At 40.1% G+C, this 25,110-nt stretch overlaps 1 protein-coding gene across 5 annotated transcripts in view; it reads right to left on the minus strand.

The window, feature by feature from the left end:
* Positions 1-19,426: 19,426 nt before the first annotated feature.
* The window catches only part of ARID1B (AT-rich interaction domain 1B), a 322,664-nt gene continuing 316,980 nt past the window's right edge, over positions 19,427-25,110 (minus strand). For all 5 annotated transcript variants that reach the window (XM_057364866.1, XM_057364865.1, XM_057364867.1 and 2 more), the window contains 2 exons: positions 24,562-24,692; positions 19,427-22,526 (listed from right to left, as the gene is read on the minus strand). In XM_057364866.1, coding sequence (XP_057220849.1) covers positions 20,814-22,526; positions 24,562-24,692 — 1,844 coding nt within the window. In that variant the 3' untranslated portion in view covers positions 19,427-20,813. The remainder of the gene's footprint in view (positions 22,527-24,561; positions 24,693-25,110) is intronic.

Below are 25,110 nucleotides of genomic sequence, written 5' to 3' on the forward strand. Positions count from 1 at the left end.
TTTTCTGTATTAGACAAGACTATATTTGCTTTGAAATAAGAACTCAACATTACCCACAAAAATGGGTGTCTCCTCCATTATGTCTGAAACTGGAAAGAGAAGTGAATTTGCATTCTGTATGACTAACATATGGAAAAGAAATAAGGTTTGCTCAATTCCTACCTTCATCAATGCTTTGAAGAAATAAACAATGAGAAATCTCAACCTCCAGTTTTTTCAAAGCACCTCAAACATTACAAAATTGTACTTACAAAAGTCTACAAGATAATATACAACAAAAAATATTAACCATGGCACCAAACTGTATTATTACCTTTAAATAGAGTATTTTTTCTTGTCCTTAAAAAACATACAATATTTTTTGTTGGAACTGAGAGCAAACAATGTATAAAATATTTCTGAGTTTGTTAATTACTAAGGGAGAAATGTAATTAGCAATAGTAATTCTTGGGATAACTTTATASTGAGTCTTTCCCAATTAAACTCGCAATCTATAATGTGCCTGGAGGAGATACTGAAATGTCTCAGATCTCAGCAGTCTAAGTTCTGTATATAAAAAAGCTACATAACAGGTTGTCACAGAGCAAAGCATGGGCTCTGTTTAAACTGAGTAATAGTTACAGTAATATCTATAGTAGTGTTCAGGTTTTGCAGTTTTGCAGGAGAATAACTTTCTTGGAGATTGTGTGCAAGGATTCTCTGCAGTATCTGCCAGCAATAAACTAGACTTGAAGAGGGAGTGCAAAAGGGATGTATTTTGACCCGTACCCATCTCTACACTGTGATTTCTGTGCTGGCGGGCAGTTGTCCCTAMATGTACTTGGCTTCCTGGACTGCAGATAGCCTGTGCTGGAAGAATTCATTAATTATATATTACYATTAGTTCTAAGAGAAAGAATTCCTTTTTACTGCAGGAAAAGCAGCTTCATAGTGAATGAAAAAAATAAAGTAAACCATGCTGGACTATGGGCCATGCTATTTTACAAAGCCATAGAAGAGTTAAACGCTCTGCAGCTYTGGTAAATGTGGAGGAGGTGTCTTTTTTCCTATCTTATTTGTAAGGTTTGTCCATCTAACCAAATCCCAGGARCATATTCTAGAAATGCATCTTACCTGGAACCATATCTAATCACTTTGTTTACAGATGGAGGCACTTTTAGGAATATTACAGATTGAATTACATGTCTGTTACTCCTCTTAGCTCAGCATTCCAAAGCATTGACATGTAGAGCAGGAAGCACCATAGTCCTCCAAATGACATACAAGACATTTAATAGTGTCCTGTTATTAAAAAATGTATGTTTAATTGTACAGTATGGCCAAAGGCAACTATAGCTCTGGAGTCTGAATTGGGATACTGTGATAGACACCATTTATGGATGACTTTGTAAGTATTTTAATGTAAATGTGCCTTGATTTCCTTCTGAAAATTTTACACTAACTTTGCAATCATACAGAAAAAATTGTTGCAATCACATATTGTTTGTGCCTCTTGCCATTGTTCTGTGACTGTGCTCCACTGAAAAGTGGCTGGCCCCTTCCTCTTGACATCCACACTTAAGCTATCTGTGTGCATTGATAAGATCCCCTCTCATCTGTCTCTTCTCTGAGGTAAACAGSACCAGCTCTCTCAGTCTTTCCAAAGAGAGATGTGCCAGAATCCCAGTCATCTTCATAGCTCTCCACTGAACATTTTCCAGAACTTCTTTTTCTTTCCTGAACTGAGGAGCCCAGAACTGGACGCAGCACTCCAGATGTGGTCTCAGCAGGGCTGAGCAGAGGGACAGGATCACCTCCCTCGACCTGCAGGCAGTGCTTCTCCTAATGCACCCCAGGACACCACTGGGGTGCTCAGCCACATGGACAGCTTGGTGTCCATCAGCTCCTTCTCTGCAGAGCTGCTTCCCTGCAGGTCAGCCCCCAGCTTGTGCTGGTGCCTGGGGCTATTCTTCCCCAGCAGCAGGACCCTGCATTGGCCTTTGTTGAATTTCTAAAGGTTCCACTCCAGCCTGTTGAAACACYTCTGAATGGCCCCAGAACACTTTGGGGTATTGGCCACCCCTCCCAGTGAACTTGCTGGGSAGGCACTCTGTCCCTGCATCCAAGTCCTTGAAGAACAAATTAGACAATACTGGAAATTTTTCAGAATATGTGTAGGTGGCATATCTGTGTGTAAACAGTACAAGKGGAATTTTATCCCAAAGTGCCTCTTCCTTACTAGAATCTCCATTTTTGATCCCACATAACACCATCCTTCTCCTTTGGCCTCTGATTTTGGGCATTTTACTTGGAAGTACAGACTATCCAAGAATATGGACTACTTGAAGATTTCACCCCCCATCCCCCCCCAAGGAACAGAATTTTAAAAACAGCAGTTACCATGTGGAAGAAAATATGAGCAATTCACTCAATCCCTCTATCAGTGTKCTTGAAGTTGAGGAATCCAATACTCAGCTCTCCTGGTCAGGTTGCAATTTCAGATACTGCCGGGCAGCTATCTGAATCTCTTTGCATGTTTATGTGGCCTATCCTCACATGCTGACAGGTTCACACCTGTAAATCTGATTAGCAGACAATGTTTGACTTGATTAGTCAAGTGCAAAGCTCAATGCAGTCAGACATTTGAAATTCAGGATTTCCTGGAGCTGTGTTAATAGGTTTGAGACCTGAGCAGTGTGTAAATGAAGCAACAGGAGCCACAAATTCTTAGAGGCTGTTTCATTTCTTCATGCTCAGGGGGTATTGAATCAGGAACTGTTTGGAACTGATGTGTCCCTATCTTGCTAAATGCCTTAGGACAGACATCCTGGTTGCCAYCAGAGCTTTTCTGGAGCTTCTTTAAATGGAAAATAGCGAGTTTGTGTAATATTAACCAGCAAATTCCAATTTCCTGCTGGTTACTGTCTGCACATTTGATGATCACTAAAGGTCTACAGGCTGCTTTCAGATTATTCCTCCACATGAGAAAGAAGGACTATATCCTCCCTCCAGCCTTTCAAACGAGTTATTTATTTGCTGTCTCTGAACTCATCTTCTTGTTTACTTATTGCTCTTCCATTCCAATGAAACAGAATTCTTCTCAAATTTTTGTCAATGCAAAACTCTCTTTCTCCTCTGAGACTGTCTCAGTGAAATGTTTGTGATACCACACATCACGGGAACTCTGTGAAATCAGTTTCAGAGTAATGATTGGCTACACATGCTTAGAAAGGCACTTATGTTTCCAAATATCTCCTTGCATATTATCAAGATTTGTGAACCAAAATGAGTCATTCTGCTACCAGAAGAAGACCACTGAAGAAACACATGAGTGTAGGTCCAGTCCAGTCCTAGTTAGTGTGGGGAAACAGTCAGGGAAGTTTTGTCATCTACTATTTATACCTGCCCACTAGGAGCATGATATTTTACTTCCAGTAACAAGAGATGGATCCTTACCCCTTGATCCTGGAATATGAGAGAAATTCACACTGCACTGGAGTAATTGCAGTATTGCAAACCCTTAATACTGACATAGTCTGTAAGCAGCAAAGTAAGATTTATTTTCATTTGTTGTTATCCTATAACACACAGCAATAAATAGTTTCAGGAATAAGCTCTGCTCTCTGGTACCACACCTAAATATCTCTATCCAGACTTTCAGAATRTTGTCCTAAATTAGGTCAAAGCACAGTACAAGAATACAGGATACTATGACAGGGCAAAGTAACAGTGGAAGAAAAAAAAATCAATAACTACAAAAAAAGGAAAAAAATTGCTTTGAGGTGAGTAGAGTTATTCCCACAGAAAGACTATTTGCATTGATTTAATTTCTGACATGCTTTAAGACTTGTAACRCATTGTACTATTACTGTTTGTTCTGAAGCATTGTCAGAACAAAGTCATGAATAAGCAGGAATGGAAATGAAAAATTTTACTGTCTCCATGCCATCTGTGAAGGGCAAGAATCACCTACAGGCACTAAAACATGAGCTGGATAAACAAGGTGGGTGGGAGGCTGGAGTAGAACATATATCAGAGAGCAGCAACTGAGGTGAGAATGGGGGATTTGCTGGAAAGTGATAGACACAGTGCTTCAGTAATCGTTGACCTTGCATTAAACAGCACAGAAGAAAGTCAGTTCTCCAGAGATTTAACACAGGACAAACCCAGGAGGACCGACATTAAACAGATTTCTCTCTCATGTACACTGTTTCCCTATTCATTTCTCCCTAGCCATGTTAGCTTTGTCCTTTCTCCAGTACTATAAGTCTACACCCCTTCCCCTAGACAGCAGTTCTCTCTCCCCCAGCCACCAAAACCACAGGCGTCTGAAACCTGCAGGGTAACAYTTATATCCAAGCCAACATTTTCCTTCATATGAGTGAAGGAAAATTCATAATTTTTCAGAAGACATTAAAAAAATGAATCCAAACTCCAAAATTACAACATTACATTTAAACTGGGAAAGTCCATGGAATAGCTGGCTTTCATTTAGTGCTTATATGAATGCACAAATGACTATCAGAAGACTTTTCCCTGTACCATTTGCTTCATCACAAAGCAGCCATTGGGAAACTTCATGAAGATTTCAGTGAATTTGCATTAGGACCAATGGCAGTTACACTAYCATTTTGCATAGCACAAGGCAATTTGAGAATCTGTTTATTTTCAGAGCAAAGTGTTCCTTGCTCATGGACTCTTTCAAAATGAAGCCCATATTTTTACAAAAAGGGAGCCTTGGGGATTGACTGTCCTCTGTCACTCACTTTCACATGTTTTGCCTCCTTTCTCACATCCTGCAAGACATGTGTGAATGCACTGTGGTTGATAAGGGTGAAGCATCTGATGCCTGCAGCCACAGAACAGGAAAGCAAGTGGTGCACCAATAATGAAGAGCACAGAGCTTGCAGAGTGCCACAAGCTCTGTCCTTGTCTCTTACCCCAGACATTGGGTAAGGCTGCTTGCTGGATCAAAAGGATCAGCATTCCGAGGAAGCRTGGGTGCTGTACGGTGCACCATAAATGCATGTGATGTGGTGGCATACCGTAAGTCACATTTTTTAGGAAGTGGAATGTCCATCCTTCTCAGATCAAAATACTGGTGCACTCTYACTGGTGTATCCACTTCTCTCCTTGACTGGCCCAGTGCCCCTTTCACTATTCATCTTTCTCCTTTTACAGGTGATACAGAAACTTCTTTCACCCAGGGCTCCTCCCCCCTCTGCTGCCTGGACCCCTGTGTCTCCTTCTGGAAAATCCTGCCTACCCTCCTGATGACACGTGGCTGTGGGTTGCACATTGTACTCACACACACACACACACACACACACACACACACACACACACACACAACCTGTGGGAAGGCATGAGACAACCTGCTGCTGCACCAGGCTCTCAGTGGGGTTCTAGCCCTGGCAACCACTAGCAAATGCTTGAAAGAATCATTAGGAATCATTAGGACAGTATTTAACACGGTGTTGTAWTCACATTGAATGCACTCACTGGAAATAAAGAGGAGGGAGCAAACCACAACTGCTTTGCAAAAGAGCTGCACAGCCTCCAATTTTGAGAATTTCTGCCTCGGGAACCAGGCACTGTGAACGGTATTTAAAAGTTACTGAGGAGAAGAGGACAGGCGGGAGTGAATTTCTCTCTCATGACACCCCATGGTCACCAAGGCTGGCTGTGTATGGTCAACTGCCTGCTCTGGAAGGGTCACTGCTGTTTTGCTGCTGCTGCAGCTGGTATGAGCGCTTGGGCCATCTGATTCAGGGAAAATCAGCCAAAGAGGTGTAAGCCATTGAAACACGCAGTGTGAGCTCCCCTGGCTCATTTTGTTTGAAGAGCTCACACAAAACTGGCTGCCCAGCAGAGCTGCAGGAAAGRGGCAGCAACAGGCGATTGGGAGGGAGTGAAGGCTTGAGTCGGAGCTGTGTGAAACACGAACATCTGTGGCTCCGCCATTTATCAGTACAGTTGGTGTTTGTCAGCGTGGTCAATGAGGTCATTTGTCAAAACAAAACTCTGCTGAGTTCCCAGATGCTTCATTCTTTCACGTGAACTTCCCTAACATGAGTGCAGGAATAAAAAGAATGTATTTGTCATTGCAAGAATAAATTCATTAAAGGTTAGAGCAAAATCCAAAACAATTACAAGGAAGCATTTACCTCTTCACAGACAACATCTCTCTCTTATTTTTGCCAGCAATTTGGAAAACTAATTAAAATAATGGATTATTATACTCACTGTTTTAAACTAATCAGTAATGCTAACATGCTATGCATTTGCTATTTCCTATAAACACTATTTTTAAAAGCATTCCTAAATTGACACTTTTAAATAAAAATTATTTTCTTTCTCTTCTTAGTTATTTCTAATCCAATAAATAATTAAGCTTATCTTGCTGGTATTTGCATGAATGTGAGAAAGCACAGGTCATTGGGCATGGGTAGCTGAGGAGATTTAACAGCCCAGAGTGTGATTTTCCACTAGTTTTATGAAATTAGGCTTAGAGTGGCTAGAAAGTGTTAGCATTACGTAGTGGCTTGACTTCTTTTYTCCAGGACAAATGTCAGATCCTGATCCCATGATACTGATGCACAAATGCAGGTTCATCAACCAGTAGAAAATCCCATTAACTTAATTGGGGTTTTACGCAGGCACCTGCCCTACTCAGAAGAATCAAGCTCTTTATGATTGACACGTAGTCCCTGAGTAACACGAGTTTGCATCTCATAACCTCCCTCTTCCTCCATGCCCCAGTCCCATGTCATCATGCTGCCAACAGTTTCAGAAAATTTAGGAAAAATAAAAATGGAAGAATTAACTTTTAATCTATAAACTGACTTTTCACCACTGTGACTGAAACACACTCATTGGCAAACACTGAAATGTTTATGATGCAACGCTGTTCTGTGGATAAATTCTAGGACTGATCCCTGTGAAGGGAAGATTTTCATAAAGCTTTTTAGATACCAAATACATAATGTTTCAAAGCCATTGACCTTCCAAAAGGTCGAACCTTTCATATGTCTCCAGGTGAGCTTTCYAAAGCAGGAGCCCACTAACCTTACAGGCAGCTTAAGCACCTTGCCTCGGGGTGTTTTTCACAAACAATACATACACATACACTCTGCTCACAGCATCTGTCTCTTCCACTTGCCTGAGAACTAAAAACCAAATAAGGGAAAGAGATCCTCAGTTGAGCCATGAAATATGAATAGTTCTTCTGTGAATTGAACTTTGAAGCTTAAATAACAGAGCAGTAAAAGTCTGGGAAACTGAAAGATGTACAGTTCTAATTTAGTGCTACCCCAAAAACTCAGTTAAAAGATTTAAACGTCTTTCTTTACTTTAACTTGAATCTTCAATGGACCAAAAGTGCCTCTGGGGAATCAGCAAAGCRTTCTGCAAGATCTGAAGAAGATTTGGGGGGAGGAGACCATAGGGGGAATTATCTGCACTTCAAAGAGTTTCCTTCAATATCACTATTTCAGATGAAGATTTACAAAATGTTTATTATTTATACATTTAGTTATTTAAACAAAYGTAATGTATTACTCAGATGAGAACAAAAAGAGTTTGAAAACTTAATTTTTATGCTGCAAAAAAAAAAGCCTATTGGACTGAAGTTCCCTTTGACGTTCCTTTCTCTTTTTAAGGAGACTTTTTTCAAACCAAAGACAAAAATAATGTCAAGTTCTCATCTCTCTGTTGAGGTTCAAAGGATTTTCCCCCCATCATTTTAGTATTATTTTGTATGGTAAGTATCCTATCAAATGAAGGCTCTATTTGCTTGAATTTCAATGAAAAATAAGAAAGAAATAAGAAGCCAACAGCAAGTATTCCACACTGAGACTGCTGCTTTTCCCACTTTTGATACAACTGCTCTAAAYAGTCTGCAAAAAGGGTAGAAACAACCATAAAAAATGTAGAAAAAAACCCATGCTGACATAATTTTGCTGTTTCATTATGTCACATCATTTAAAATGAGCTTCAGAAAATAGGAACTGCTTTATAAAGCTGAACATTTAGAGGAATTGAGTGGCCATGGCTGTTACTTTTGGGCAGGGGGATGGGACAAAAATACTAGCCAATCTTTTGGGTTAAGTTTCTGTGAGATACAAAAGTTCAAGAAGTCCTTTAAGCATATGATAAATTCTACAGATAYAACATTAAGCTGAACTTAAGGATATGACTTTAGTATGTGCTTGACACTGTCATGAGGTGGCTTTAAAGTCAGTAAAAACCTATCATAAYGTAACTTTTATGATTTTCATCTTTTTCCAGGCCCCGTTCTATACTTCCAAATTTCTTTGACTTTAACATTGCACATTTTCTGAGGAAGAAGTTTCACTCAGCTTAGTCAAGCTAACCTTTTAAAAAACCTGATCAAGTCAAGTGAAAGAGATTTTTCAAAAGAAGTGCTAGCAAGCATCTCTCCCATGTCCCCTGGGCCTTTGTGGGATATGTACTTTGAGGAGATAAGCAGTGCAGAAAAAGCATGTGCACCACTGCTCTCACTCCATCTGTTTTCCATGCTCTCTTGTGCTRCCAGAGGTTCTGCCTGACATCCCCRAGTCCTTCAGGAGCATTTCTTTCTGCCAATGGACACCTGCCTGCACCCAGTCTCACGGCAGTGCTGGGCCCTCCCTGCTGCCAGGAGAGCATCCCCCCAGCTGATGCTCAGCCCCTGAGGGGCTTTGCTGCTTTGCCCTCCTGTGCTCCACCCACTGCAGGTGCTCAGGCTGTGGGGCAGCCAGACCCTGCCCCACTTCACAGCCTTGGGGCAGCACAGGAGAAAGCCAGCAGCTTCCTGGCCAGCATGGCAGGCAGGGAACAGAGGTTTTTGTGCAACTTTTGGCTGTCAAGGTGAGTTCCTACAGACTAGCTAAAAGGCAGCAGTGAGGCAGAGGCATTTCAAAGGTATGTTGCATATTTTAGAGTAACTTCAGTAGAATCAGAGGCTATGGACTGATTTTAAGGCTGTGTGAATGTTGCCAGCTAGACTGAAATACATGGCAGGGCAGAACTAAGTTAATGTGCCAGTAAGACAAAGAGCTTTTGCCAGCAGGGAAATACRGAGCTCTGAATTCCCTAAGGCTGTAGCTACGTGAAGCAAAGGTATGGCTGRTTACCTACTGTTATGCTGCTGTGACTTGTACAGTTCACACAGCTCATGAGAAACTCCTAGAAAAATGTGGATGCCTTGGCAATAGTGTGTGTAGCTCTGTTGAGAGCATTTTAAGGATTGTTTGCCTKTTCTTTGCTTGAAATAACATTTATTACTGTTTAGAGAGTACCAGTGTCAGGGAGATTTGGCAAACTTTTCCAGTATGCTGTCCTTCATCTCCTTTTATTCCTCTCCCTGCTGACAGCTAGTCAACACACTTCTTTTTTTTTTTTTATTAAAATTTGTGTTGTCTTGATTGGGGACTGAACTTCTATTTCAATTGAGAAGTTAAAAAAAAATACTGCTTTCAAGTGTATTTTCATTACGGGAAACATTCAGAACAAAACACTTGAATTTAGTTATTTGTTTTGATGATATCAAACACTTTTGAAACATTTAGTTTTGACAAAAGATATAGGTTATTATTCTGATTAACTTCCCATCATTTAGTATTATATTTGATATCAGTTAGTAATGAGTTATAGACAAGTTGCCTATTCAGCACTGACACAATGTACTTTTACTTACCAGTGTAGCCAAATTACCTTGCCATCTGTCTCTTAATGAAACTACCTCCTGTACCTTTACACAAAACTTGCTTCAAAATTTGAAGTTAATCTCTGGAATAAGGAAAATAAWGCTAGAATTTTAGAAATCTCTCTTCACGCTAACAAAAATCTCAGTCATTGAAATTTCTGTGCTGAAAACTCAATGTAATTATTTCTATATATTGTTGCTCTGTATTAGTTTGATTGATTCAGTCTTCTTTTGCTTCATGATGAATTATTTGACATACAGAAGTTCTCTTAATCTGAAGGAAACATTATCTGAATCAAAGTCCAAAGAACCCACAACTTGGTGGTGGCATTTGAAAAGATGATTTGGTACAAGTACATTTAACAGTGGAAGTGGCCTTGTAAGGGCAAACAMAGCTGTGGTTATTTGAAGCTGACAAGCTTCACACAGTTTGTGACTCACAGTCCTTTAAACTCTTCTCCACTCTCCTTCACGACAGGAAAAAAGGAAGAGCTAGGGAGGAGTTCATTCAGAGTGCTGCAAATCTTTCAGTGCCTTACAGAGCTTGTWACAAGGCAGGCCATTCCTTACAGAGCCTTGGGGTTGGAAGGAAACATCCAAGCACAATTTCAGTGAGAGGAATGAAGACAGACCCAAACTTGTTCATGATTTCTCAGATAAATTGTTGAGGAAGAAGTCTGGATAGAAAGCAGCCAGTCTGCTTTTTCTAGTCTTAGTCTAGTCTTAGATCTAAGTCTTACAGAGACCTCTGTTATTTTAGGCAGTTTTTATCTATTTACTGAGAATATTTCTATTATTCTACCTGTTACACATTGCTGCAATTATGTTCCTTCCTTCCTAATAAAAAGTAAAAATCAAGATGTGCTCGATATCTTAGTCTGCAGCCACCATGCCTCGAGCCACAGAAGTATCAAAATACTGCAACAATTTGTTTGTTGCTACATGGGAGCATAGGTTATGGGAGAATAGGTTATTATTTATTTGATTATTTTCAAAAAAGCACAGAAATTGAAAAAAGGTTTTTCAAAAAATATGAAGATACAATAATACGTTTGTAACTTTACTTATCTACAGCTGATAATGCTGATACCAACACTAGTAAGCACCACTGCCTACAAACTAATTAGAAAATGAAAATTTATGCTTATGTGTTTGTTCTGCTTGCATTTTTCATAATTGACTATAACAAAATCATTGTTTGATCTTGAGTATTGCATAATAAATGGCACCAGCTACTTTTTCTTTATCAGCCAATGAATTTTGGAACACAAGACATTTTTTCAACTTCTTTTTCTGTTAAAATGAAAAGGTATGTCTTTAATATATTACCATGCCACTGGAGGGTCTTAAAAYACTGCATATTACTAGATGCTTGTGAAAATGAGGCAAGGATTGCATTTTTTTAATCGTTTAACAATGATAAAGTGGTTCTTTCAGTGAATGACTACTACTCATATTTCTTTCAATATGAGCTCAAAGACTTTTTTTTTTTTTTTTAAATTAGAACAAGCTGATCTGCGTGTGCTTAAGTTTGATATAGTATGCTAATTGCTGGGTTACCAAAAACTGATGACAAAAGCTCTAGTCATAAATAGGGCTCTCATAAAAACTCATCCTGTGAAATTGAAAAAAATATTTCATACACCCACATACATATAAATATTAATATATATATATATATATATATATGCATGTGTGTGTGTGCTTTTATACCTGCTTCCCCAGTTAACAACAGGGATGGAGAGCGGATATTTACAACGGCATGGAGTGACAKGACAGGGGGGAATAGCTTCAAACTGAAAAAGGGCGAGTTCATGTTAGGTATTAGGGGAAATTCTTTACCATGAGGATGGTGAGGCACTGGCACAGGTTGCCCCGAGAAGCTGCGGATGYCCCATCCCTGGAAGTGTTCAAGGCCAGGYTGGATGGGGCTTTGAACAACTTGGTCCAGGGGGAAGGTGTCCCTGTCTCTGGCAGGACATTTGGAACCAGATCATCGTTAAGGCCCCTTCCAAACTAGACCATTCTATGATTCTGTGAGTCCATGATTCTGAGTGCATCAAACAAAATTTACTTTAATACTGTTCTCAGTGCCGGGAGAAAAAAAAAAAAAAATTGACCTTTTGGGAACTCCATGATGGCGTTCACCTGGTGACACCGATTCCAGCAAGTGGAGCAGGGCTGCTCGGTACTTGTGCGTGAGGGGACGCGGTGGCATCTGGCGGCAGGATGGTGGCATCTGGTGGCAGGGTGGGTGGCAGGGTGGGTGGCAGGGTGGTGGCAGGGTGGGTGGCAGGGTGGTGCCGGAGCTGTGGCCACCTCGGGGACACAGGGCAGCCTGCGCAGGAGGAGGAGGCCGCTCCCGCCTCAGCCAGCGCCGCGCTTCCCCCGTGCCAACAGACCGCGATGGATTGCAGGAACCCGSTAAATATTGATTCTGCTAAGGCTTGGAATTAAAGTTAATTTAAACAGTAAGTGTAAAGAGTTTTTCGAATTGATATCAAACGACGAAGAAGTATTGAAAAAGCATTAAACGTGAGTGTCATTTTAAACAATAAATTCAAGCTCGCGGTAATTGAATTAGGTGTTTGCAGCCGGCGGGGTAGGCCGCGGGGCAGCGCCCCCTGCGCCGCTGGAAACGGGAAGAGTTCTGGGAGGAGAACGCTGTCCTGGGGACAGAGGGACTGCGGGTGGGAGKGAGCCCAGCCACCCCGGGCTGTTCCACGCCATCCTGGAGCTGCTGGCCTGCCGAGGGGACCCGGCTGTCCCCGCAGGAGGGAACCCCACGGGGTGACTCTGTCCAGACTGCCCGGGCCGGCTCCTGCCCAGCCGGGTGAGTGTGCAGGAGGGAAAACAGAGGGATACGAGAGACAGGAGAGGTACAGGACGAGGGGAAGAGAGTGCCCAGCATGATTGTCCCTCTCTGCTCCTCTCTGGTGAGACCCTGCCTGGCGTCCTTCTCCGAGGTCCCCAGCACGGGAAAGGCATGGATCTGTTGGACTAAATTCCGAGGGGGGACACCAAGATGATCAGAGAGCTGGAGTGCCTCTCCTGTGAGGAAAGATGGAAAGAGTTGGAGCTGTTCAGCCTGGAAAAGAGAAAGCTCTGGGAGACCTTACAGGAGCCTCCTAGTACCTAAAGAGGACTGATACAAGAGAGCTGGAGAGACACTTTTACAACATGTGAGCAACAGGAGAGGGGAAATGGCTTTAAGCTGAAAGAGAGCAGGTTCACATTGAATATAAASAAGAAATTCTTTACTGTGAGGGTGGTGAGACATGAGAACDTCCATAGAGAAGCTGTGGATGCTCCCATGACTGAAAGGGTTCACTGCCAGGCTGGATGGGGCTTTGAGCAGCCAGGTTTAGTGGGAGCTGTGCCTGCCCATGACAGGGGGTTGGAACTAGATAGGATCTTTAAGGTTCCTTGCAACCCAAACCATTCTGTGAGAGCAGTGCCAAAAGGAGCTCAGTCCCACAGAGAATGAGTTTCAATGCRTCAGACTGGGAGGAGTTGTGGGTGTTTTCCTCCCTGTATCCTCACTTCCAATTCATTACAAAATAATTAAAAATTGAAACAAAAATTGTTGGGAGCAATCCTCTCTCCAAATGCCACAATCACTTTCTGTTCCAAGACAAATAAGTGCTGCTGATGGAAATGTCAAATTCATACRATTGAGGGGCTTACTGGCTTCCTTTCATGCCTGTTCAGTGATGCAYGGCTGCCCAAAAGTGGATACGTGGCCTTTGGGTGCTGCAACCCTTGTGATGGATTGGTTGCCTGCTGGCTGTCCCCCTGTCCAAGACAGAAGGGAAATGAGAAACCTTTCTTGTGTTCTTGTGGTAGAATGTATAGTTTCATAAATAGTAGGTTCAGACATTAAAAACTAAGGAAACAGTGCAGATTAGATTGCCTATTAGAGGAATCAAAGAACAATTTAATGTCCGTGGATAATGATTTATCAGTGTATTCTGTAGTGCCCTTTCAGCATCAGTTTATCACTCCATCCTCTGCCTGTACCTGGGGAGAGAAGCTGTGCTGCTTTTTGTGAGATCGAGCTGAAGGTCCAGTGCATGCCAGTTCTCTTTTATGTGAGGTTTTTCAGATGCTCTGGGAAGTAAATCAAATCTACTGGCTCCTGGAGAATTTGGAGCCAGCAACAAATCATTGTCTGTAGTATAATGGGTGAATAACTCTGTGAGTGTATGGTCATAGCAGCTGTCAAAATGTTCTGGGTGGAAAAACGAGCAAGCCAAACACCTGAATACATTAAGTGCTTAACCTAGCCTGGGCTAGGTTAGAAACAGCATTCTAGAGCTGCTGTGTTTGCAGGCAGCTAATAACTTCTCGGAGATGCAGGCCAGGAGTGGTAACCTCCTCAGTAAGGCCASAGCCAGAATGTACACTCCAGCTCCTGCTGAAGATAAAACAAGTTAATGAAATGAGATTAGAAGTCTCCTGCTTAAAATAAGGTGTTTGATGGATATGATCTGTACCTATGATCATGTACATCTGTACTGCTTTATTTTCTTCCYTATGCTAATCAGTGTTTTGGTTCTGTGAGTTAATATTTCCTCGACAGGATATACACGTTGTTGAAGGTTGGCATGCTCTAGGCTGATAAAAATGCATGAGCCACTTGAGGCACTGAATGAGCTGATGTTATGGAGGCCATAATGTTATTTTCACAGGGTACATTGGTCATACATCTAAGTGCTTTTGAACAGGAAGTTTTATTGAAATTTAAAGCAAGCTCTCTTTACTCAAAAGACCCTCTGTAACAGAAAAGCTGGTGAAGCTATATTAGCTGACTGGAAAGGTTGGTTATTTATGCTTACTGTAATTTGAAGGTGTAGAATGTCAAATGTGTAACTTGAGGATCTTTTCTCTTCTTTACCTGTCCTTGGCAGATCTCAACCACCTTTACACTATTAAGGCTGGGAGCCCATTGCAGTCACTTTTTCCTTCAGGATAAGAACCTTCGGGAGATGCTACTGTCTCGAGAATTCAGAACAATGAAGTCCCTCTGTATGCTAGAAGGTATCAATAACAGAAAAACCCTAGGCTACTCAGTTATTTAAAAAAATCAGGACGCTGTATTTGGTACTAATGCATARGGGAAAGCAAAGAAGTAACATGAGATGTTAAGGGAGTAAATACTAGGGGRRAAAAAAAGAGAAGAGCAACTTCTCCTGCACTATGAGACATATGTCAGTAATACATGCATGATGATACAAAATGAGTGGAAATGCACTTTCATTTYTTAGGTGGGCTCAGGACATTGATAATGATTAAATTGTTGCTACAAGACTGCCTTCCCTAACTGCATACTGATAGTTCTGCAGATGAAGCCTTATGCTTTAATTTCAGTATTTCTCAGTTGTTGTGTTTAATTATGTACATTGCTTCATCTTTCCTATTAAAAGACAGGAAAAGAATCTTCTATAGGGGGTCCACTGTAAGCTTTAGTGGTCATATACCCAGTGGAACATTGTTTCTTTTCATACTCAGAGAGAAARAAGTTTAATAGTTGATTTTGCAATTTTGTGTTATGATTTGATAGTAAAACATGTACTAGATTTAGTTATTTTTCTTCTTCTCAGTTGCAGATGCATATGTAGAACTAGTAAGCAAATTACAACATGTGAAGTAGAACTGCATCATGGAGTACTATAACCTTTTTYTAGCATGTGTTTATCATGTTAGGTAAATATATCTTTCTCCTGGCAGATAATATATCAACTTACCTTTTAAAAACACTATATAGTGGAGCAAAAATCAGAATGTTTGTCCTTCAGGAGTCTCTTTGCAGACCTGAATAAACATTGTAGAGATGCCGGAGTCATTAGGGATTTGCTCTGCTTGCTAGGCAATTCCACTGCATCACCCTTTCAATGTAAATAACTRTCCTTAATTAATGGCAATGCAATATATACTAACTAATGACAGAACAAGTAAATTAACAAATGCAGCGGAAGATGTAGCTCTGTTGGAGGCACCAGATGAAGATCTTGCTACTTCATTTCATTAGTTTAGGCTAGTTAAAACAAATGTGAAGTATAAACCTACACTTTTTTATACTCTGCAACAGCACTGCAATGAAATAAATTTTAGCTTGGGTTAGAATTAGTAATTAGAAGTACAAATTGAGTCGTTTAGGCATGTGACTGGCTGTATTTGGTATGCAGTCCAGAACAGCTGTCTCCTGTATCCACAGCTACTGACACTCACAGAAAGGATGGCCAGACTTTGCAAACCTTTTTCTGACAGTGCACAAATAAACAACTCGGGGTGGATTTAACAGTGCAGGCACTATTAATCCTTCCCAATTCCTGCTGTCTCGGGGATTTGAAAGGTAAATGCAATTAAGTAAAAATTGAATTTACTAGTCAACACTTGGAGGCTCGTATTTTCCTTCCCTTGCTCCCACTAAAAATATTTTTTTACTTCCATTGTATTTGTATTGTATATATACCACCCACCGATGAAATGCCAAATTCCCCTGGTTTGGTTTAATTATTTCTTTGGAATGACATAAATATAGAGTAAGRGACATGGGAAACTTTTCTTTCAGCTTTGTGCTCTGCCTTTTTTTCCAAATGACCATGCCTTTTTACTCTTTTTTTCACCCTTAATTTTTCTGTCKCCTTTCTTCATGCTCAATAATCCTTAAAATAATCTTTGTGAGGGATGGATGGAAAGGGRTTTGCCATGGGAACTRTAAKATTTCATGAGAAAACAAGTAGGGAGCACTCTGAAATTTCAGAAATTATCCTGAGGAAAATTAAATTTGCAAGTGGCATGGGGCTATGTTCTAGACCTCTGAATTCCACTTTTTGGTTTACTGTTGCTTTTGTTTCCATTTTCTCATTTTCCCACCTGCAGTTACTTGTTCATGCCTTGGAAAATAAACTTTTTGCAGCAGGGACTGCTTTGTGGTTTTGTCTGTGAGCATTGTTTTCACATACTTCGTATTACTGAGTCGAAGGCGATAGAAGTCATCTTTCTCTGGAGAACTCTTTGACTCAAAATAYGAGATTGCTCCTAGTTAAAAAGGCCCAAAAGACTGACTTCTGTGGTCATGYCATTGCAGTGTTTGAGCAACAGGTGTGTATCACTTCTTAGGTACATTAGCACTACTGCCTGCAGAGTAAAGAACCTGCGCACTTATTGTGTCCACCTCAGTTCAGTTTCCAGTTGGCTTGAGCTCCTGCACTATATGAATGGAAATTATGCTAATTCTTGTTTTTTTAGTTACATCTCTTTATTACTAAGAGGTATTGTCATATTATTTGCAAAATAAGACGTGTAGCCTACACTGCAGTGTAAAGTCTTGTATAGGAATCATTAAAGTATAACACCTGTGTACTTTTCCTACAGTGTTTCTCTACTGAAGTAAATTTTTYTCTAGATGCATCCATGGCAAAAAGATAATGGTCTCATGGTAGTGATGACAGAGATTGTGGTGTGAAACAGCAAAAGAAGATGGAAGAGAAAGCACATAGGCTTTTCAACACACTAATTTTTCTTTTCCATCCTTCATTATGGGTAGTTGAAAACATGGGAGTTTCTGAGCAGTTTTCATGTGTCAGTTTTTGTTTAGTGGGTTTTCTGAATAGTGTAGGAAGTTATGCTAACAAGAAACAAAACTATTTTTTCCTGCCAAAGGGGACAGGCATTTAATTTCTGAAGTGATTCTAAAAGTCAGTAAAGATTCATTGGTGTTCTTTCAATCTGCAAGTAATTCATTGCTTGGGTCTGCCAAAGAACCAGGTAGGTTTATCTATATAGACAGTTAGTTAGTTAGTCAAATATTCATGGTTGATTAGYGCCTAAAATACTAATTGGCTGCTTTCCCTTAAATAACTTAAATACTCCATCCTGTTAGTACTACTCTGAGCTTCTATGAGCTATAAGTGACCATAATATCAGCATGAAAATGTAGAATTTGCGTTTTAAACTGAATACCGAAATACCTCTTGTAAGAACAACAGCAGCTCAAACTTTGTCGGGACTCAGTCAGAACATGCCAAGTGCACAAGTCTCATGAGCAGGTTGTCTCCAAAGGCATAAGACAATATTGTGGGAAAGATGAAATTATATGAAGACAAGACAGAGGGAAATGGGAGTTCTTACGTGTCACCTTTCTTCTGATAAATGTGCTCTAATATTAACCAGTGATTTAGAATGTTTACTGTTACTGTAATAGAATAAAATTATGTTCAGGCAGAGTTTATACACTCTTGTGTTTCCTCAGCTAGTTTTTGGCCCAAATAGAAAAGTGGCAGGAAATGTCACACACATATGGACATTATATGGCTGGCTGGGTGTTTTTTTCCCCCCATGTTGTTTAAGCAGGCTTGCAGCAGTCCTGAAGAGCATTAACATGCTGCCTCTGACAGCTGAGAGTGTTTAGCCACAGGTGTAGTTTTCCCCAGAKGATTCTGAGTCTGAATGCTGAAGAGAATAGACGTCCTTCTTAGTCCTTGATGAGAAAGGGGTGCATAGCACTCAGCAGAGGGTTTGTTTAACAGCTTGCTTGTATCTGTGGTGTGGTATCAAACAGTAAAATATTAGTAAGTTTATCAGGGCATTCTACTTTCACACTGCCCAGCAATAAACTGTGAAAATAATCCCTAAAATATGCCTCCTTCTGCAATGAAGATTTACTCATGGGGTATAGTTCACCACACTGTGTCTAAAAGCAGTGATACGTAAGGAGACAGACCACTGCAGCAGATGATGTAGGAGTACAGAGATTACTGAGTAAGAGAAGCTAGAAGGAGAAATTACTTCTCATGACACTAGGGAGGCACGTTTCAAACTTGGCTTATAATTGTCTGTACTTTAMCTGTCTCTGAAATTCCCTTACATATATTAATGTTAAAGCAATCTATATGAACAAAATGGGCAGTATGCCAAAGAGKGTTGTAATTTTCAAGTACCTYCGTATTGTTATTGGRGAGGGGAGGAGGATATCCACTAACAGTGTAATTATGCARCAATTCCAGGGAAATTGATTATTATTAGCTTTTTATGATCACACTAACAAAGTCAATGATCCAAGATAAAATAGCAAAAATTAGTGCTTGAACAATATTCAGCAACAGGGTATCACCAGGTGAGAGTATGTATCTGAAACCAGTTAATTCCTGAAAGGGAAATGGCCATCTCCCACCAATTATAACGATGGATGTGCTCTATCCATCAGAGCCTGATCCACTTTAATGGGGGACTCCCAGCATGAGTGGCCACGTAAGTATGCAATGACACATACAGTATCAAGAAGTGGGTGGGTGTTTATTCTAAATACCCACATCATTGGGGTATTTGCACCTTTAACCAACAGAGAGAATTACAGGTAGTGAATACAGATCAATTTCTTCCAGTTGGTTATTGCTTTAACAGAATCTTACGTCGCTTTTTCTAACATCTGTCTTCAGTCCCCCAAACACAGCACGGAGACTGGGTACCTGCATAGTCAGAACTATCACCTGTCAGCCGTGTCTTCCCCTTTGAGGCTTCGTGGTTTTATATATAATAATTAAAAACACTTCTCTGGGATGTGAGAAGGCTTTTCTAAAAGGAGAGCAAGTTGCTGCAATACAATAGCGTAATATTTTTGAAGGTCATAATAATAAAGTAGGGGAAAGAGAATAATCATTATTGCTCTTTCATGTAATTAGTTTGCTTTCCGATATCCCACACTGTAACTAGAACATTATTCAAGAACACCCATCACAGTGCTTAACAAGATTTAATGTACATTTATTCTTAACATGTGGAACATATAAAGATTTTATACTGAATAAATGAAATTCATTAAGCCAGAGGAAAAGGAGGAATTTACATCAAGTTTTTTTCTTTTTTAACTACATTATCTTGAAATACAAATGCAGATTCTTGTCACTGAAAAATCTTTGAAGTTGTGTTTCTTCCTTTTTTTTTTCCTGTATATATTTTTTGTCTGTAGACTGGTAACCATTTTCTTAAATCAATCCATACGTAACCATTTCCACACCTTGATTTATAAAGCAAATTGTGATCGGCTGCTCTCCCGAAATAGAGCATGACTTTATACATACAGAAACTTGTACATTACCCTCAGTTGTTGGTTTTCTGTGTTGGGTTTTTTCTTTTTTCTTTTTTTTTTTATTATTTTTTGGAGATATGGCCCAAATGAAAGAAAAAAATAATTCTACTATCACTTTGTAGATACCACATCATGAAAAAGAAACTAAAAACTTTGTACTAAAAAAAAAAAAATAATGAGGGTATGTTTCATGTACAACTTCTATATACATCACGGCCCTTAGGCAATAAAAAAATATTTTAAAAAATGATTAAAGGAATTGTGAAGAACTGTCATTGTGGAAGGTCAAAAAAAAAACAGATGTGGACAAGACAGTTCTGGTGAGGAAGCAATTGATGTTTAACTTCAGGTTTTGTTTAAAAATCTTTAAACTTGACTTATTTTGTTTTGTTTTGCTCCTAGCCTAATGTAACCATTTCTCCTGAGGAGAAATCAGTATMGTTTTGGATTTTGACTACTGACTGACACCCTCCTTGATCCCCTATACCTACATCACTAGAATCTTCTATTGCACAGAGCTTTGGGTGATGGTATACAAGTTTTTTTTTATTTTTTCCTTATCTGAAAAAATAAAACACACAGGAACTTGGTATGTTGGTTATTTTTCACCTTTTTGTTTCAAAGTGGTGAGATTTTTTTTCCCCATCATACAATGGTTTGCCATAACATTATTTTTAAAAAGTCACTAGTTCGCTTCCCAAAAAATATGCAATACAAACATGGAAAAGAACATTGAAAAGGATAATCTATGGAAAAAAAAAAAGTGTGACCTTTGAATGTACTAGACAGCAACTTTGGTTAAAAAAAATAAAATAAAAAGATGTACTTATACACATAGACAGCAAATATTAATTTCATAACTGTTCAAATTAATAATTTCTTTAATTCCCAATTGGTAAATAGTGAATGGGGCAGAGGAGCAAAGATTCTTTTTTTTTCCTTCTTCCTACGTTGGATAAACAAGAACAGAAAACAGCCAGTTATATGTGACCCTCTAATCTCCACTCACACATGCTTGGCTTCTCACTTATGTCATAACTGCCCAATCTGAAAAAGTACATCACAGATGACAGATGCAACCAGAGAGTTCAGGACAGCAGATATTGAGATATCCAGCAAACGACCCTCGTGCAAAAGGAACTCGGAGCGGTTCTCGTCCACTCTCGCCATGGCCAGCAAGGCCTTGGCTGCCCTGCACATCATGTCTACGCTAGGCGGCTCCAGAGGCGGAGGCTGCATGTGCATGAGGTTATGCTGGCTCTGCTGGTACTGGGCCATAGTGACCCCATCCTCCAGGAAGCTTATCAAGTTTCCGATGCTTCCCTTCTGCACAGCTATTGCCCTTGCTGCTAATGTGTCCCCCTGGGCAAGGTTCGATAGGAGCGCCATGGACATTTCTCGGCAGACCGGGTTTTTGCGGTCCCCAACGTACCTAACTAAAGTAGCGTAGAGTTTCTCCTGACGGCTGAATGGGGGGGTGGCCAAGATAAGGTCCACATTATTGTCCTGGATACTGAGCTTACACAGGGTCTCCAGCACAAGTCTCTGAGGCGAAAGAACTGAGTTGGGCCCCACGGTTGGAAAAGGATCCTGTGCCTCTGCAGACGGGCACACCATCCAGTGCAGCAAGCCATCCAAAATTGGCAAACAGATGCTTTCTGTGTAAGCAGACAAGTCTAGCTGCCCAGAAATGTTGGCTAATGTGACCAATGTATTATCCCTCAAGACCTCGAGGCAGTCCCACCACCACTCATCCTTGCTGCAGGCCACCCCTTTGTCCTCCTCTTCCTCTTTCTCGTAAGTCTGCGGCGCTCGCTTTCTTTCTGGATGCTCGTGGTGAAGAAGGATCAACTTTCCCAGGATCAGCACCAAGCCTGGATGTTTGGACATTTCGGTGTCATTGCCAGGCACAAAAGACAAGCTACGGACGATATTTGACACACAGATGCAGCGTTTGGCCAAGGAGTCTTGCCAGTGAGTTATGGTGCATAGAGGAGTCTCATCCCGGCTCCTTGGCTCATCCTCTAGCAGTTTAATATTCCGGTGGCTTTTGGCTTGATGGATCCCAAAGGGAAATTTACTGCTCTCTGTTTGGGAACCAGAGTTTGAGTCTTCAGGTAATGCTCCTGGCCGAGCTGAGAGGACATCATCAATGGTTGCTGTTATGCTCTTTTCTTGTTGCTCCTCAGATTCACCTTTCCCCTCGAGGTCCTTCTTTTTGCTTGGAGAGTTCAAGGGAGGAGGGGCTTTTCTGCGTGGTGGAATCTCCATCTTGCTTTCAAAGTGAGTCTGGATATGCTCAGTTGTATCACCACCACCAAGCTGCCAGTGGAGAAGTCCACTATCAAATTCCTGAACGCGTCCAAGCTTGTCAGATCGGTCAACAACGAATAGATTATTTTTCTTTACAATCTTTATTGGCAGCTTGTCAAACTTACTGGCTTGTTTTGGCCTCTCACTTGGATCAGCAATGGCACCAGGAGTGGAAAAAACAATGCTCTTTTCTTCTCCTTCTACCTTTTCATCCTCCCCCTCCTCCTCATCTTCATCAAAATAGTCAATACATTCGTCATTCTCATCTTTTCCAGTATCCTCTGCCAGGGACTGACTATCATCTTTCTTGGCTGCTTTGTGATCAAGTGCTTTGTGGCCTGGATCTCCCACTTCATATTCCATAAGGATTCCAAAAATGTCAATCAGGCATTTTCTAAAATATTCTACTAAAAGCTCAAGAAATCCAGACAACTGAGGGGAGAAGAAAGAAAGAACATAAAAATCACATAAATATTTTTGTCTGCATGAAATTTTATTAGGAACACTGCTGCATACATGTGTGAATATTCCCCTCATCTTGCTGTAGACTTGTGGCTAGGTCCTGCATGGAAGAAGTTAATCAAAACAAATTCTTCTAGAGCCTGTCCAAACAGTACATAATGTCAAACTACCACGGCTCCGTTTTCTTCAACTGTTAACAGCCATGAGAAGTGCGGAACTTTATTAATATCTCCTTTAGCTATGAGAAATACAGAACTTTATTAATGTCTCCTTTAAGCCATAGCAGACAGCTGGCTTAGCTGTTCTGTCCCCTTGCAAGCGCCTATTATTCTTCATTTTTTGTACAGAGTACTGAARTGCCTAACTCAGCTATTTTTTCTGATTTGTACTTTTATTAGATATCTAAAGTTTGCTATTCTTCCTTTCCTCCTTTGTCTCTAAAACCAGCTGTCATGTAGGAACTTGCAGTCTCCAAGTACTRATATTCGAGATTAATATCCCATCTCTATTGGAATAGCTCCATTTTTTGTCTGGCAATAGTTAAAAAATTGTTACTGTAGCCTGGTACTGTAAGTCACCCTTCAGAAACAGCTTTCATTTAGGTTTAATCTTCTTAATTAACTTGTAATCACTTTCTTATGTAAAGGCAGTAGTTGGACTTGGTATTAATTTACGCTCAGTGGCTTTATTATTAAAAATTCTTTGTTGTTATGATGCATTCAGCCCGACTGTCTCGCTTTTAATGTGTTTTTTTTAATTGTGGGCTAATAGGTTTTCAGTAAAATGTAGTCTTTTGTCTATTCTATATATCTTATGATTGCCAGCTCCTTGAAGAACGAAGGACAAACTGATGCTAATCAGAACTGATGCTTATCAGAAGCCCAGGAATTACCAGGCTCTGGCTGCCGSTGGAAACAGAGTCCAAGGCAAACATAACAAAAGTATATATATATTTACCATATGCTTGGTATTCTGTACAATTTGCATAAGGTACATTAACATAATTTCTGACAGAATTCGGAGGAGGTTCACCTCATTTAACTTCAAACACCCACACTAGTCATATACCTAACCTAATTGTCTCGATTCCTTTTATAATCAATGGTCTTTTACAGGCCATTTCTAGGGTATGATTCATCTGACCTATTTTAGATCTCTTCTGAGTAAGATAAATCATGCTATAGATATCCCTAGTTCTAAAGTTAGGTGGGATGTAATGTACCATTTGTGTCTGTATTTAAAAAAAAAGTAATTATATTTAAAAATGATGAGTTACGCTATTAGTAACCAAGGAATGAATGGAGGAGAGAACCTGAATATTTAATTTGTACAAATTTTAGATAATGTGAATTATCAGCATGCCATCTATTACTACCACCTAACAGGCAAATGATTAGAGCAGAGCTGAAAAATGCTGGGAGCAGTGAGGCAAAARCACACACTGTTAAATCCTGTGTTGCTTGCATCCTATACATAGACAGTGGATTCTAGCCTTAGCCTTTAAATTGTCAATTTGGTATTCCTGTGAAAACTTAATTCAGTGGAAGAAGAAACCAAACTGAAAATAAGCAATTAAATAAAATCCCACAGTCTCATATAGGACAAGTTGTCAGCAAAAGACAACCTTCAAATTAGTTTAATATAGTTTTGCAAAGTCTTTTATGGAAACGCAGATTAAGAAAGATTATTAATATACTGCTGTTTTGAGGGATTATAATAACATGTATGTGAATTAACACATTAGTCTTTTTGGCAGTGCTAAAATTCTTATATTCCTACATGCTCCTTTCTACAAGAAACATCCTTCTTTCAAGGCTTCTTAATTTCCTCTGTGTGACCTATATGTATCTCTTTTAACTCACTCTTACCAATCATAAACAAGTGGAAGTTCTGCAATATTAAAATTTACGTTAATTAGAAAAAATTGTAAAGGCCAGCAGCATTTTTGTAGTTGACTCATTTTCTCTCCCTGGAAATCTGAGAAGCATACTGCTTTCCCACCTACCTGAGAGAGGTTGAAAGTAGCAACAGTGCTGTCATCATACAGAAGAATATTAATAGTGTCTAGCGCCCAGGTACTTTCAGCCAAAAGACCAGATTTAAGAGACATCATCACTCTCCAGGCCTCAGGAGTTACTGGAGAAAGAAAGAGGGAGATGTAAAACAGTATTAGTGCATCCTTGAAGACTATTAATGAGTTCTGAAAGARTAAACTGTGACATTCTAAGGATGGAAATTTAAATTAAATAGCTACTGGCTAAGAYCCTATTTTCACTGTTTAGTTCTGTTCTGTAACTGCTGCTAAGCCTTAGTGCAGGAGAATATCCTAGCAGGGCTATTCTTCCTGACTTTGCTGAACCTGAAATAATTGTACCAATTTAAAGAAGTTTAAAGAACCCAATTCATCAGTAAACAAAGACAGAACACTCTGACTGTATGAAATGTAACCAGAATTTAAGGTGAGAAGATCCTTGGGAAAGAACAGGGGGAGAAATGAAYAGGACAAATACTATGGAATGATTAAATGGACCATTCAAGGAAGGCAGAGACTGCA

This window comes from Malurus melanocephalus, unplaced genomic scaffold (assembly GCF_030028575.1).
Source record: "Malurus melanocephalus ecotype Western Australia unplaced genomic scaffold, MMel_1.1 scaffold_43, whole genome shotgun sequence".
In the NCBI taxonomy this organism is placed as follows: Eukaryota; Metazoa; Chordata; class Aves; order Passeriformes; family Maluridae; genus Malurus; species Malurus melanocephalus.